Below are 16,372 nucleotides of genomic sequence, written 5' to 3' on the forward strand. Positions count from 1 at the left end.
TTTTCTTTTCTTTTCTTTTCTTTTCTTTTTTTACAGCTTTATTGAAGTTTAATTGTGCAGTGAACTGCCCGTATTTAAATTGTATAATTTGAAGAGCAACACAGTCAAGACAGTAAACACATCTGTTGCCTTCCAGACCTTCCACATGCCCTTTTTTAATTCCTCCTTTTCACTCCTTCCTTCCTCTCATTAGGCACTGTGGTTTTTTTTTTTTTTTTAATAGATTACTTTTTATCTTCTAGAATTTTATACAAATGGAGTCATTCAGTATGTACTAGGGTTTAATCTGGCTCCTTTCACTTAGCATACTTGAGATTCACTTAGGTTGCTGCACATATTAATACTTAATACTGTTATCACTGAAAAGTATTCCCTTGTGTGAATGCACCACAAATGATTCATTCACTTGCTGATGGACATTTGGGCATTTTTTACTTTGTGTGATTAAAACTACAGCATCAGTGGGTGTTAATGTGCATGTCTCTGTGTGGACACAGTATCCCTTCTCTTGAGTAAATATCTAGGAGTAGAGTGGTTAGTTCCTAGGATCTATGTGTGCTTAAACCCTTCTTGACCTCTGCAGAGTTAGGCTTGATCAAGTATTTGAAATGCTATATTTTGCTTATCAAAACAACAGGATTTTTGCAATGGGGAAGCTACTGTTAACTTTGAAAACTGAAAACAATCTTAAAGTGGTGGTGGGAAGCTTTTTAGAATGGAATTAAGAAAAACTGAAGTGAGAAGTTTGGATAGGGAGTGTCAATGACTTGAGTTTGCAGTGAAGAGTAGCAGAGAATGAAGTTGTTGTATTTGGAAGGTATGTAGTATTCATTTTTTAATGGGTAGTTTTATGTTATGTGAATTGTACTTCAGTTATTAAAAATTTTTTTTGATATGCAGGTCACACTGTAAGCTACATGAATCAGCATTTTGTGAGTGGGACCTGGGCACTCACTTTTAAAAAATCTCACCTGGTTATTGTAGTATGTAGTTAGTGAGGAGTCGTGATCTAAGTAGGGTTGGCAAACTTAATCTGTAGAAGGCCAGACAAATATTTTCAGCATTGAGGGTCACAAAGCCTCCATCTTCACTCTTCAACTCTGCTGTGGAAGCATGAAAGCAGCCATCATCAATATATAACAAACGCATATCGTGTGTTTCAATAAAACTTAAAATAACAGGCAGTGGGTCAGAATTTGCTCACCATTGGTCTAAAGGCTAGATGACGGAGAAGGGGTTCCAGCGTCTTGAGGGGGATAGAATAGAAGGTCACCTCGTAGGCAGAGCCAGATCTAGAACTCTGTCCCTTTGCCCACTTAAGTTCTTCAAATTGGACATTCTTATTTGAGAATAAACCTCTTGGAAACAAGATGTTAGAAAGCCATGACTTACACTTATTTTTAATTCCAGCTGCAAAAGACAAGGAAAAGAATAAAGAGAAGAAATTCAAAGAGTTTGTGAGAGTGAAGCCAAAGAAAAAAAAGAAAAAGAAAAAGAAAACCAAACCTGGTAATTTTTCCCCTGGGGTGTTTCACTTGGGTTTCTTACCATGGGTTGGGGAGGGGTTACTTTCTCTCCTGGCCCTGAGATTGCACTTAGGAGCCGAGGGGCCAGCAAGCCTTTGTTGTTGTTGTTTTAAATTTCTTTTCAGCATAACAGTATTCATTGTTTTTGCACCACACCCAGTGCTCCATGCAGTATGTGCCCTCCCTAATACCCACCACCTGGTTCCCCCAACCTCCCACCCCTCGCCCCCCAGCAAGCCTTTAAGGGAGCTTGTGGGATCAACCTAGCATGGATCTTGGCAGGGGAGGAGTATTCATCCTGAGCATTTCTGGGCCACACTGTCATCTAGGAAGGCCTTCTTTCTTGCTGCATTGGCCAGTATGATGGTACTCTTGTCATAGAGTAATGTGAAAGCATTATAGTAAGAGAAGATATACAGATGAATGACTGTATTTGTTTGTACACGCAGCTCTTTTTTTTTTTTTTTAATGATTTTACTTTTAGGTAATCTCTACACCCGGTATAGGGCTCTTATGACCACAAGATCAAGAGTTGCATGCTCCACCAAACTGGGCCAGTCAGGCACCCCTTGTACACCCAACATTTATTTATTTATTTTTAAAGATTTATTTATTTGAGAGAGAGAGAGATCTTTGGAGGGTAGGGGCAGAGGGAGAGGGACAGAGACTTTTTTTTTTTTAAGATTTTATTTATTTATTTGACAGAGATCACAAGTAGGCAGAGAGGCAGGCAGAGAGAGAGAGAGGAGGAAGCAGGCTTCCCGCCGAGAGCAGAGAGCCTGATGGGGGGCTTGATCCCAGGACCCTGGGATCATGACCTGAGCCGAGGACAGAGGCTTTAACCCACTGAACCACCCAGGCGCCCGAGGGACAGAGATTCTTAATGCAGACTCTGCGTTAAGTGTAGAGCCCAATGTGAGGCTCAGTCTCGTGATCCTAAGATCACAACCTGAGCCGAAAGCAAGAGTCGAATACTTAACTGACTGCTTCACCCACAGGCCCTACACACAACTCTTAAACACATTATCTCTGAAGCCTTTCAATAAAGGATTTACTTCTCAAAGAATGTGTCTAACTCCTACAAAGATGTTAAGAAAATAAGTGTTCAACCTTGGGAGCCAGAGGGTTGCCATGTTTTATTCTTTTTTTTTTTTTTAAGATTTTTTAAAACTTAATTTATTTATTTGACAGAGACACAGTGAGAGAGGGAACACAAGCAGGGGGAGTGGGAGAGAGAGAAGTATGCCTCCCGCCAAGCAGGGAGCCCAATGCGGGGCTTGATCCCAGAACCCTGGGATCATGACCGGAGCCAAAGGCAGATGCTTAATGACTAAGCCACTCAGGTGCCCTGCCATCTTTTGTTCTTAATATATCTTTTGGCTTAGAAAAACAATCTTATCAGAAAAAAGGGAGAAGGGTGATGGTGAGGAGGAAGCTTTTGGTTTTGAGGTTCTTGGAAGTATCTAGAAGTATTAATCCCGAAATCTGTCCTCCACACCCCTTTGTAGTTGAATATCAACTCCTCTGCCCATGGAGTTGTTTGAACAGTGGAGTTGTTGGTTGGGTGGGATTGATTCTGGAATGCCCTGATGATATTTGGGCATGCTAATTCCTTTTTGATCCTATCTTCCAGAATGCCCTTGCAGTGAGGAGATCAGTGATACCTCTCAGGAACCTTCTCCACCTAAGGCATTTGCTGTCACCAGGTGCGGGTCCTCAAATAAGCCGGGGGTCCATATGAGCCCACAGCTCCATGGCTCAGAATCTGGAAACCATAAAGGGAAAGTGAAAGTATCTGGTAAGGAGACTGTCTGCTGACTTGATCATTTGTATAGCAGAATAGTTGGAGAAGGCTGGATTTATGTTGACACTGTAACTTACTCCCCAGGCCTTCTGCAAGTATAAGTCTGTTTTATTTTCAAAATAAAGAAGTGCGTCAGATAAACCAAAGGCAATTAGCTGTGCCTTTCCTGAACTTTTCTTCTCTCCAACTTTGGTTTTAGTTGAATGCTTCTTAGGTTCGTCCAGACCAGTATGTCTGTAACCCCCAAAATCCATTATACCCTATCCTCTCGCATGCCTGCCCTTTTCATTGCTCCATTTCTTATTCATGGACTCTGCATCTAACCTGATTGCTTGGGGATATCTGAGTCAACATTGAAGCTGCTTCTTTTCCAGCAGTTTAGAGGTTGATTGTGAATTTGGAAAGAGTTAGCAGTTATATGGAAAGAACTTACAGCAGTGTCTGGTACAAAGGAAATGATCAGTAAATGTTAGCTGTAATTATAACTAAGCAGGCACCAACATCTAGTGATTCTAATTCTGATTATCCCTGGAATCTGCCCCTTCTTCCTTTCCTACTGTTGACAGAGTTTAAAGGTGGCTCTGGATGTAGATTTGACAGTAAGCCAGGTCCTGGCTGGAAGGGATGAGGTTGAGGAACATCTTTGAGTCATTAGGATGATGATATGTGTAGTTCCTGGGGCGTTGTAGCCTCCCTGCCAATGAGATCTGTGACCTTGAGGTGCTACTTACTTTGGGCTTCACTCTCAGTAAAATGAGGAATGGAATTCAGTTCATCACCAGGCAGCATGCGTCATTTGGGCTGTTACTAGATGTCAGGCCCAGGGAACAGATTGGAGTCCTGTTTCCCAGCTCTGTGAAAGTTCATAGAGGAGTGGGGCTGTAAGGTCACTTCCACTCTTGACATTCTAGGTTTTTTAAAATTTTGTAATTATAATTTAAAATAGTGACTGTTGTTTTTCCTTTCTTCTCAGAGGAAGATAATTTGAGCGAGTCCTCTTCTGAGAGCTTTCTTTGGAGCGATGAGGAGTATGGTCAAGATGTTGACGTGACCACCAATCCAGATGAAGAACTTGATGGGGATGACCGCTATGATTTTGAAGTGGTCCGCTGCATCTGTGAGGTTCAGGAGGAAAATGACTTCATGATTCAAGTAAGTAGAGCTTCCAGGAGACAGGCATAGGGAAACCTAAACTGGTCCTTGGAAGGAATTTGCAGGGACTGCAGTTTGAGGACAGCAGACATAGAGTCATGTTAGAAGCCCCAGCCAGGTAGGCACTATTACCAGCAGCACGCTGAGCTTATTACTTTATAGTTCAGCTTCCTCTGAATCTCAGGCTGGTGTAAATAGCCTATTATTAGAATGAGAGAGGACTTGAAACATCACTGAGTCTGAAAGTCTTACACTCTGCTTGGGGCAGCTGAGACCCACAAACGGGAAGGGCCTTGCCTGTGGTCACACAGTGAGGAGTTGAACAGCAGGGATCCGAATCTCTGGAGTGGTAGTTGAGTCTTCCTATGGTCCCTTACTTTCTCTCTGATGTAAAATTTCTATATGGCCTTAAGAAATGGAGACCAGTTTCATAACTTGTTTGTTTCTTGTTCTTTATTTTCCTGACACTTGTATCTGTCATTTCCATCTCTGGGATGTGCCTGTGGGGTAGGCCTCCCTTCCTGCTTGGGGAGAGCATCACTGGCCAGCACCTGCTTGCCTCTGGCCCTTTCCTTGCTTTTAATGACAGTTTCAGTGAGGTGGCTGCTAGCCTGCTGACTCCAAAGGCTGTCATTAATACCCCGCATGTCTTGGCAGCTGCCTGGACTGTCCAGGGAACCTGAGTTGTTCAAGTAAGTCATGGTTATATTGGTCAGGATTCTTTGGGAATTTCTTTGTTTTTCAGTAGCCTTCATGGTAACCTCTGGGAATTCAGAGTACATAAATGGTCTCAAATAATACCTGGTATTTATGACCTTTAGTAAGCCTTAGGTCTGTGGTTTTCAATCCTTTTAAATATCAGAACGCAGTTTCCGAATGGATTCTTTCATAGAACTGCAAAATGTATAACAAGTTTAAAAGCATTAGTTTTGAAAGGTCATAATAGGTCATCTTCACTTTTGAGTCCAGAAATGTGAACGGTATGCTTTTTCCCATGAAGTCTGATATGCAATCAGGTTTGTGTGTGACAGTTGCCATCTTGAAGCATTTCAGTGATTCAGTAGTTTTCCTTTTTGTGAGACATGGCCATTTGTATGGGTGACTTTTCCTAAACAGCATGCTGTATAGTCACTGATTAAGGAGATGGGAGGGAAAGCTTTGTTCCAAGTGTAACACAATACTGAGCTAGCCTAGCAGTACAGAGTTATGTATACTGGTGGGTTGTGTTATCTTAAGTTTAAGTTTGGGAAACATTGGAATGTGCATTTTTGGTTTTTTTTTTTTTTTTTAAAGATTTTATTTATTTATTTGACAGAGAGAGATCACAAGTAGGCAGAGAGGCAGGCAGAGAGAGAGAGAGAGAGAGAGAGGAGGAAACAGGCTCCCTGCTGAGCAGAGAGCCCGATGCGGGACTCGATCCCAGGACCCTGAGAAAATGACCTGAGCCGAAGGCAGCGGCTTAAACCACTGAGCCACCCAGGCGCCTTTGGTTTTAATTTTTAAAAATAGTCTTGTTTTTAAAAAGATACTCATTTGCAGAACCTCTGAAGCTCAGTGGACTACAATTTGAAAACTCTTATATAACCTGGAACTATCTAAGTAGAATTTTTTTTTTTTTAATTTGTTTTTTGAAAGGATGTTGAAGATGGTTAATTTCTATCCTGTCTCTCTGGGCATGTAGTCAGTTCTGGGTCTTGGAAGCCTGATTTCATCTTCATTTGTCCATAGAAATCTTTAGTGGGTGAGTAATGAAGGCCCTTCCTGGCAGGGCTCTTCCCGCTCATCAGTACAAGAGACCTAGTTCTGATCCACTGTGTTTTCCCACTGACTTTTCTGTAAGTAGCAAGGATGATGGGGTGTTCAGGGAGGTAGAGCTTGGTGTGGCATTATATGGTATATGAGGAAACTTAAGTTTGGAGCTGCTGAGGCCATACCAGCTGTTATAGGACAGAGTCAGGAACTGCTTTCATCTCCAGCTTCCCAGGTTCTGCATGACCTTCCCCTAGCTCAGCTCAGTGCAATGCTTGTGGCTTCCTATGGTATTGTGATGATGAGCTCACTTCAAAACACCTTATGTTTTGCTGTAGAAGACTTTTCTTTGCTGTCCCCTTGCTGTCTAGAGCTGGCTTTGTGGTATAGAGGGACAGTGTTTTACTTTCCCTGTCATTATGAGCAATGTACCTTTTCCACTCAGTAACTTTAGTAAAAGACATACATTTGGAGGGAGCTCTGGAACAAATGTAATTTAAACTTTGTAAATATATTTATCATCTAGTTTTATTTTATTTTATTTTTAAAGATTTTATTTATTTATTTGACAGAGATAGAGAGAGATCACAAGCAGGCAGAGAGGCAGGCGGAGAGAGAGGGGGAAGCAGCCTCCCTGCTGAGCAGAGATCCTGATGTGGGGCTCGATCCCAGGACCCTGGGATCATGACCTGAGCCGAAGGCAGAGGCTTAACCCACTGAGCCACCCAGGCGCCCCCATCATCTAGTTTTAAATGTATTTGTCGTCTAGGAAGGTTCAGTGATTATTTAAAAAAAATTTTTTTTACTTACATTGGTAATTTGCACTACCCTAAAAAAAATACTTTTATTTTATTTTTTAAAAGATTTTTATTTATCTGTTTGTCAGAGAGACACAGTGAGAGAGGGAACACAAGCAGGGGGAGTGGGAGAGGGAGAAGCAGGCTTCCTCCTAAGCAGGGAGCCTGATGCAGGGCTCCATCCCAGGACCCTAGGATCAGTACCTGAGCTGAAGGCAGATTTTTAACACCTGAGCCACCGTGGTGCCCCTACCCTAGCATATATTTAGAGTTTGTTTCCTAGAAGATGCATACATTGCTTTAGAGGAGTAATGTTCTCTGATCATTTTCATTATTTGATTTGTATTAACATTATTCAAGTAAATTATTATTTGATTTTATTTACCAGTGGCAATAATTTAAATCATTGGGAGGTTAAAGTCTTACTTAATCATCATGAATGTTTGAGAAATCTGGGTACCGCATAAAAATGAACCTCAGGAATTCCATTTGATATTTAAGTTATTTTAATTGTTACAGGAAAGGTTTGGGCAAATGTTTTCTTAAAGGGCTAGGTGATAAGTATTATAGGCTTTGAGGACCCTGTGTTCTTTGTTACAGCTACTCAGCTTTGCCCAGTCAGCCATAGGCATTATGTAATAAATGAACATGAATGTGTTCATATGATACTTTACTTACAAAAACAGGGCATGAACTGAATTTAGCCTCTGGGTGTAGTTTGCCTTAGACTAACAAATATATATTAGGTGCCAAACCCAGTAAAAGTTGTGTAGCAGTTTTAACCAGAAGTCCACTTTAAAAGCTTTGTTTGTTTTAAGATTTGTATTATTTATTTGTTGCTAGCTAGAGCATTCATATAGTTCAAAGTCCAAAAAGTATACATAGGTATGGAGAAAAAAATGTGACCCCCAGCTTGCCTTCATGGGAAGCACCCTTTGTCAGCTTCTTGTGTAGCATTCTGGAAACACTCCATGGCTCAGCAAGCAGTAACAAATGTATTCTCTTCCTCCTCACCACCTTTTCAGTTACATGGTAAAATAACATAAAATTTACCATTTTTAAGTGTATATGGCGTTAGATGAATTGAGTACATTTACATTGCTGTGCAACCATCTTAAAAAAAAAAACAGTTATGTAGTATTTTCAATATCTTTTCTCATTTAACAATATATGTTGAAGCCTATTTCATTTCAAACAGAAAACAAACTTCTTTATTCTTTTTTATGGCTGCATCATAGATGGATCATCATTTATTTAACCCTTCTCATGTTGATGACATTTAGATGGTTTCTAACCTTAACAGTAATGTAATGAATAATTTTGTGTAAGTACGCCTGTTGGACCAAGTTTTGAAAGTAGAATTCCTGGGCCACAGGTAATGTGCATGTATAATTTTGATAAATATTTCTGTTTGTTGTTAGCAATATTATATAAACTCTCTATGGAGTCTGTGCCAGTGAACAGTCTTAGGAGCACCTTTTTCAGTATAGGATATCATCAGACTTTATCTTTGCTCTTCAAATAAGTGAGAACAACAGCACCTGGGTAGCTCATTCCACTGAGAGCCCAGCTCTTGATTTCAGCTCAGATCATGATCTCCGAGTCGTGAGATTGAGTCCCTGGTCAGGCTCCATGCTCAACAGGGAGTCTGCTTGAGATTCTCTCCCTCTCTTTCTGCCTCTCCCCCTGCTGGCACACCGTGTGTGCTCTCTCTCTCTCTCTCAAATAAAAAAAATCTTAAAAAAAAAAAAAGATAAGTGAAAAAATAGTCTGTTGGTATAGCCACTTTGTAATTTTTTTTTTAATTTATTTGAGAGAGAGTGGGCATGAGCATGAGCTGGGGAGAGGGACACACAGAGAAGAAGTAGCAGACTCCCAGCTGAGAGGGGAGCCCAACATGGGGTTCGATCCCAGGACCCTGCTATCATGACCTGAGCTGAAGGCAGATGCATAACTGCCTGAGCCACCCAGGCGCCCATGTAATTTGTTTTTTTTTAATAAATGTTTAAAAATTTCATACTTGTAGCATTTGGAAAATACAGAAAATCACAAAGAAGAAAACAATTACCCAGATTATTTTTACCTAGAGATAAGCAGTGTTAATATTTTGGAATACACATACACATATATATATATAAATGAAAATTATGCTCTGTAAATATTTCTTCAAGAGAATAACTTTTAGGATAAAAGCAAATGTTTATTATAAAAACTTCAGGCAGTACATAAATGTATAAAGAATTACTTAATATTTGTATGTAATCCCCAAACCTAGAAATACTAAAGTATATGCATATTATTGGTCTGGTTGGTTTCACATTAATTATATTAACTCAAATAACTATTCATTAATTCTTCTGGTGGTGGATTTGAACATCTTTTTTCTTTAAGAATTAGATATTTTCCTTTGACCTGTCTGTTCATGTCCTTTATCCATTTTTCTGTTGGATGGTTGGTCATTTTCCTACTCATTTGTATAGGCTTTTTTAGACCTTGTTTTGTATTGGCTGCAAAAACAGTTAAAACAACTTGTATCCACTCTGTCATCTGTCAGATTTTTTTGTTTGATTTTATTAGTCGACTATATCAAACTTTCCTTTAATGGCTCTGAAATTTAAATAATAGTTGCTTCCTCATTCATAAAAGTTTATTGAAAAATTTGTAACAGAATTTGCTCGTGGTTGATTCTGGTACTTTTGAAATTCCACTTAATCTTCTTAAAGCAATGTAAATATTTGTTCCACCTGGAATTTATCCTGGTATAAGGTGTAAGGGCCATAACTTCCCAGTTGTCCCAACACCATACCCTGTTACTGAAATGTCACCTTTGTTTATTTTATTTCCATATGTGTTTGGATTGCTTTTTAGATTCTCCTTTTCCATTGGTCTGTCTGTGTATTTGCTTATACAATTCTATTTTAATTATTTTACCTTTATAATATTCTTAAAATATCTGATAGGGCTTATATCCCCTTTTGTTCTGTTTTATAAATTTCCTTTTAATTTTAGGATCACCTTCTATCCAGTTCTACAGCTATTCACTTACTATTTATTTGGTACTGAATTATTTTTATAAATTTACCTAAGGAGAAAGGACTTCCTTTTGATGACTCCTGCTGTCCAAGAATATGATATTCCTTACCATTGACTTAAGTCTTTGTGTCCTTTAAGTAGTATTTTAAAATTTTCTTCACAGAGATCTTGTATGTTTTATTCTTAGATATTCTTAGATATTCTATTCTTAGTCTCAGGTTTAGTCTTAGATACTTTATCTTTTCTGTTATTATTCTTGTTCATTTCTAAATTTAAACTTTTAAAAGTTGAATCATCTTTTTTAGCCAAACCCATACGAAAAAAGTTATTTTGAAGTTTTCAACTTAGCTGTCTTTGATTGAATTTTAGTGAATCCCAGTTCTCAAGAGATTTCCAAACTTACTGGTGAGACAGACATTCATTCTTACTTCTGTTTTCTACAACTAACTCTTTGTTATTGTGCAGTGTTTACTTTCTCCCTGAGCCTTAGTTCCTTCATCTGTATATTAAAGAATTTGTATCGGATCTTAGCTAAAGTCTATCTTCCAGCTTTGCTTCTGTTGATTCTGACGCACTTAGCTTCCTAGGGGACTATCTGCCCAGGAAAGCCTTCTTGATGCTAGGGCCTATCTGGCTCCAAATAGCCGAGGACTGTGTCTGAGCTTTGGAGTTTGGAGTTTGGAGTTTAGTCCCTTGTGGCCAGGCTAGTGGCCCACCCTCAAGGCCATGCTGGGAAGGAAGCTCATTGCCCACCTTCCAGAGTTGTCTGTCTGTTTGCATAGTTAAAAGTCTTAGGGTCCTGGTTTGAGATTCCATGAAGTGTCCTAGTATCTCATTTGGCATTGTTTTTACTTTCCATCCCCTCCAGACCCTTAGCCCTCAGGCTTACTATCCTCAGGCCATCCATGGGGTTGCCTTCATTATCTGTTCCTTTCTTTCCCTCTCGGCCTCCTGCCCCTCCTCCCCACTCGCCCTCTGGCCCCTTACCCAAGTAAGGCAGTGGAACTAGCTTTGCTGTTAGCCAGGCTTGTGTTCTGATCCACTGTTGTCTCTCTTCAGCTGTGTGACCTTTGGTAAGACTGAGAGAGAATAAACTCTCGAAGTGCTAGCATGGGATTATTCCAGGAGGTATCAAAGTAAATTAGGTTGCCTAGTTGTAGTAGTAATAAGTGCATGAAGGGTGTGTACTGGGCTCCTTGATGGGAGTTTTTATATATGACCCATAATTCCTCACAAACAGCCCCCATGGTCAGTAGATGAGTACCCCATTTTGCAAGTGGGGAAGACTGAAGCCTAGGGAGAAGTGACCTGTGTAAAGTCATACAGCTAATGAATGTCTGAGCTAGAATTCAGACTCAGGTTTTTGTCTTTCCAGTTTAATCTTCCTCTAGGAACTTGAACATTTCCCCTCTGTTCTCATAATGTGATCAGAAAAGTGAAAGCCTCTAGAAACGGGAGTGAAAATAGTCATTCTTTGAGATCACTGTTTTATAGATCTAAATGGTCTTCATCTGTGCTGTCTGGTACACCAGCCACTAGCTTCACATGGCTTTTGAACACTTAAGTTGTGGCTAATACGACTAAGGAGCTGAATTTTAACTTAATTTGTTAATTTAAATATGAAGAGCCACAGGTGGCTGGTGGCCGGCACAGTTGTCGATGAGGGGGATGAGGGGTTGTAGCTGGGCTCCTGAGTAGGTCATTTGGGAGTCCTCTCCCTCCGCTTTCCTTCTCCCTCTCACTGCCCCTCCCCGCAACAGTGCATCTTGCTTTTGGATGGAGGATGCCTTCTGAGTTTAATTTTTATTGCTTCTTTAATTCTAACAGTGTGAAGAGTGCCAGTGCTGGCAGCATGGGGTCTGCATGGGATTACTGGAAGAAAATGTGCCTGAGAAATACACCTGTTATGTTTGCCAAGACCCTCCAGGTAGAGATTTCTGGAGTCAGGGATATTAACAATATGTAACCTTTTCCACAGCTGGCCATGGAGCAGCCTCACTGTCTGTGATATTGAGACTTATTTCTTTGACATTGGTTAGACGGACTCCTCCTTGCCCCTGTGGCTAGCTCACCTGCTAGACTGCTGTCCTGAACTTAGCAGTGAGAGAGTATGTGGGAAGCCTGTGGAAAGCCTGGCCTTGGGCTAGAATTACTTTTTTATTATAGTAAAAATTATATGATATGAGATCTACCCTCTTAACAAATTTTTAAGTGTACAGTACAGTACTGTTTGTGAACTATAAACAGTGTTGTACAGCAGATCTCTAGAACTTTTTCCATCTTGCATGACTAAAACTGTAAAAAGCTGTGGAATACTTTCCAGATTTGCCTGTCATCCTTGCCTTGCTTGGGTGCCATGCCACTCTTCTCTGTATTAAGCTAGTTTTAGAATGTGTGCTGCTGGAGCAAGCACCTTTTCCTGTTACTGAGGCTTCATGAAGATGTGGGCTCTGTCTTTGGCTTTTTTAGGAACCTGCCTCTGCTCCCTCTGGTGGCACCTGCCCTCCATTGCATCATTGCCACATGGAAGAGAGAGTTGCCCTTGAGGGGAAGGGAAAAGGTGTATTGATAGGGCTTGACTGCTACCCAAACCAGCAAATAATTCCTTTAACAGGATCATTTAGTTGCATTGTTCCATGGCCACATGACTGGCCTGTGGCTTTTGGATTCCCTTTTCCGGAAATCTTATATATCTGTGGTTCTTGTCCTGCTGTCAGTGGGATGGTGGTATCTTTTTCCTTCACCACCTCTAAGGTTTCTCCCCTTGGCTCCAGTTCCATGATCCCAAGGCTCGGCAAGGCTAGACAATGCTTAAGTGCCTCTACTTCTATGGATCCTTTCTGTCCTGTGGGGTGGTTCTGGGGGGAGCTCCTATTCCTATTTTTGCTTACGATGAAGAAATTGATGCCCAGGGACATGAATGACTTTCCCAATCTCATAAAGCAAATTGGAATTAGAACTGACTTATGGGGTCAGATTTTGATTTTGCTAGTTGTGTAGGGAGGGGGTGATCACTGTAGTTTGTGTTCTAGCAGGTGTGTCCTCTTGAGATCTGATGACCTCTGTTGTGACACTATATCTCCTTGTGCTAGATCAGTCCATAGATGGAGAGGGATCTGTTTCTGTCTTTATCCCAAGAAAAGAATATGGTCAGAAGATTAGTCTGTGAGCCACAGAATATTATTAATGGGCAGGATCTGAGAGACCACTTAGTTCAGCCCTGACATTTGATAGGTTAGCAAATATAGGCCCAGAAGGGACATGACGGGGCTAAGATCAGCAGCAAGTTAGTGCCAGATAGGAGATGAGAACCATGTTCTTTGACCTTAGTTTTTTGTGGGACTACTCTGAATCCTGCTGCTCAGGCCACTTGTGCAGCAGCTGCCTCTGAGATGCCACACGTAATCCCTTGGGCTCCTTAGCACTGCTGAAAAATCTCCTTTGTCTACTTTATTATCTCCCACTCCTTCCCTCTCTCCATTTTTCCCTTTTTACAAATCATGCACCCCATCTTCATCAACTCCTCTCTATACTTGCTGAACTTTTACAACTCTAACTGCCAATGCTGTAAATAGACTCCTCCTGGAGTCGAATGCTCTGTGTCCTTTACATTCATATTTATAGCCTGTGTTTGACTCTGCAGTATCTTGGATCAGAAGTTTAACCTAACAGATATATTCTTTAAAGGTTACTTAAAGATGTTTTTTACAGAATGGAGGTATATCCATTCCATGTGTTTTAGTAAAGCTAGAAAGAGCCCAAGGACCTTGATAGGGATTATGTGGGTTATTTCAGGATTTTTATAGATATTGGGAGGTAAATGGTTGTCTGGTTGAAAGCTGTTTCTTGAGCATTTGGAGCAGGAAATACTGCCAAGTCACATGTAGTTGTGTTTTCAGTTCTTCCTAAGGATCCTTGTGATGAGCAAGACCACTAAAACCATCCAGTTTATCTTTCATTCTAATAGATGGGAAATGGAGGTTCAGAGAAGGGAGGGTGCCTGACTGTTTATATTTAGTAAGGCGGTGTAGGTGTTGAAAGGGGGACTTGGAGCTTCTTTCCACTTGATAAATCCATTCAAGATGTCCTTTGTCAGATGCTGGGGATACAACCCCAGACAAGATGGTTCCTATTATTCTTGCTCTTAGTGGGGTTGGGCCAGAAACAGGTGTCAAAATAAGTCAAATAAGCAAAAAGATGTTAGATAGGGATGAGTGCTTTGGCTGGAGAGTTTAGCATCCAGATAGGGAATGAGTTAGGAGGTGTTGAATTCTTACTTTGAAAGTAACAAAAGGCCTGAGGAAGTGGAAAGATGCCAGTCCTTCAGGGGCTCCAGACAGAGGATGCTAGAGCATAGATCCTAAGACTGAAAAGATGGATGTGTTCCAGGAACTGAAAGGAGACCACTGTAAGGGCTGTGAGGGTGGGGCAAGGAGGGCAGGAAGGATCTGGGTCCAGTTGGCTCATGAGGCCAGTGTTAGGGCTTTTTTTTTTTTTTTTTTTTTTTCTTCTTTTTTCCCTGTATGCAGTGGGAAGTCTTTGAGGGTTTTAAATAGGAGATGCAATGATGTGATTTAAATTTAAAGAGATACCCAAGTTCCCATTCCACCTTTGGCCTGTTCTTAGGAGATCAGGAAATTTACATGTCTTATTGCCTTATTTCCCATCCCTAATAGGAGCCCAGGATATAGTAGGTGCCAAGTAAATGTTTATTGGATGAATAAATAAAATGAACACAGGAATCCATCCTTCCAGTAATTTGTGTGATATTGTACAATGATGCAGGGGTCTGGGTTTCCTTCAGGCCAAGTATTAACTTTCATTGTCACTGCTTTAGGTCAGAGGCCTGGCTTCAAGTACTGGTATGACAAGGAGTGGTTGAGCAGGGGACATATGCATGGCCTGGCCTTTTTAGAAGAGAACTACTCCCACCAAAATGCTAAGAAGATTGTGGCTACCCACCAGCTTCTTGGCGATGTGCAGAGAGTGATCGAGGTTCTCCATGGTCTTCAGCTCAAGATGAGCATCTTGCAGTAAGTATGGCCCCTACAGCTTTGAGGATGAGGCTGATTTGACATGGTTTGGCAGGGCGGGGTGGGGTGGTTGGTGGGCGGGAAGATAAATTTGAGATTGGAAAGCCACAGAATCAGTGATAAGACCAATGAGTTTGAGACCTTTACTAAAAGTTTTTAGTTACTTCTCAGCCTTTTGGCTAAGGTCAAGTATAGTGTCTGTTTTTAGCAGTTTAATATCTAATATGTCCTCTATCCAAGAACAATACAGTAAATGGATTTTGGAACTAGGAGACTGGAATCAGAGCTTGCTCCATCCTCTCCATCCTTTGACCTGGTATTGCAGCTCTTCCAGGAAGGGTGTGCCCCCTCAGGGGGGAAAAATATGTCAGTCTCACAATAAACATTCTTTTTTTAAAAAAATTCAACCCTATTGAGGTAGAATTTATATAGAATTAAGTTTGCTCATTTTACAGGTTCATTGAGTTTTGACGGCTTGCAGCTGCCACCATAATCAAAATATGGTGTATGTATTTGTAATTTAGTTTGTTTACTGTTCTAGGGTATAGTTCTGAATTTTTTTTATTGTGGTAAAATATGAATAATATAAAATTCATGTTTTATAAATTCGTAAATAGTCTTAACTGTTTTTAATATATAGTACAGTAGTGTTAAATAAATTCACCTTGTTGAAACCAATCTCCATAACTCTTCCTCTTACAGAATTGCAACTCTGTATGTGTTAAACAAACTTCTCTCCACTTTGCCTCCTCCCCAACCCTGGCGACCACCATTCTACTTCGTGTTTCTGTGAATCTGACTACTCTAGATACCTCATATAAATGGGATCCCACAGTATTTGTCTTTTTTTGTGACTAGCTCATTTCACTTAGCATGGTGTCTTCAAAAATTTATCTGTATTATAATCTGTGTCAGAATTTTCTCCCTTTTTAAAGGCTGAATAATATTCCATTGTAGGTAATGTTGGATTTTGTTTATCCATTCATCCTTAACACCCTTGACTGGTAAAACAAAGTAAAATTGAAAGCTGCCAGGAGAGATAATATTGGCAGGCCTGCTCTCCAGCATAGGGGTTGCTCAGTAAGTCTTTCTCTTCATGGTTTGCTCATGCAAAGTTTTAAGTGTTCTGGGACTAGACTTTTGGCTTCTAGGGACTTGAAGTTTGAGGAAGTGAAATTGAGTGTGAATTCCAGCTTCTGTGGCTACATTCTATGTGTCAAGATGACCCAAGTTCCTGTAAGCTCTGAGAAAGACCTGTAGCTCTTATTGGGGTCCCTT

General features: G+C 40.6%; 1 protein-coding gene and 1 non-coding gene across 9 annotated transcripts in view; both read left to right on the forward strand.

Moving 5' to 3' along the window:
• PHF20 (PHD finger protein 20) overlaps positions 1-16,372 on the forward strand; it is a 148,686-nt gene that overhangs the window by 117,316 nt on the left and 14,998 nt on the right. For all 8 annotated transcript variants that reach the window (XM_045084140.1, XM_045084141.1, XM_004746515.3 and 5 more), the window contains 5 exons: positions 1,411-1,509; positions 3,160-3,324; positions 4,304-4,482; positions 11,889-11,988; positions 14,899-15,094. In XM_045084140.1, the coding sequence (XP_044940075.1) occupies positions 1,411-1,509; positions 3,160-3,324; positions 4,304-4,482; positions 11,889-11,988; positions 14,899-15,094 (739 nt within the window). The remainder of the gene's footprint in view (positions 1-1,410; positions 1,510-3,159; positions 3,325-4,303; positions 4,483-11,888; positions 11,989-14,898; positions 15,095-16,372) is intronic.
• LOC123393142 lies at positions 15,254-15,444 on the forward strand. Its single transcript, XR_006607879.1, has one exon. It is a non-coding gene; the product is annotated as a U2 spliceosomal RNA (small nuclear RNA).

This window comes from Mustela putorius, unplaced genomic scaffold (assembly GCF_011764305.1).
Source record: "Mustela putorius furo isolate JIRA1106 unplaced genomic scaffold, ASM1176430v1.1 tig00000743_pilon_pilon_pilon, whole genome shotgun sequence".
NCBI classification, from domain to species: Eukaryota; Metazoa; Chordata; class Mammalia; order Carnivora; family Mustelidae; genus Mustela; species Mustela putorius.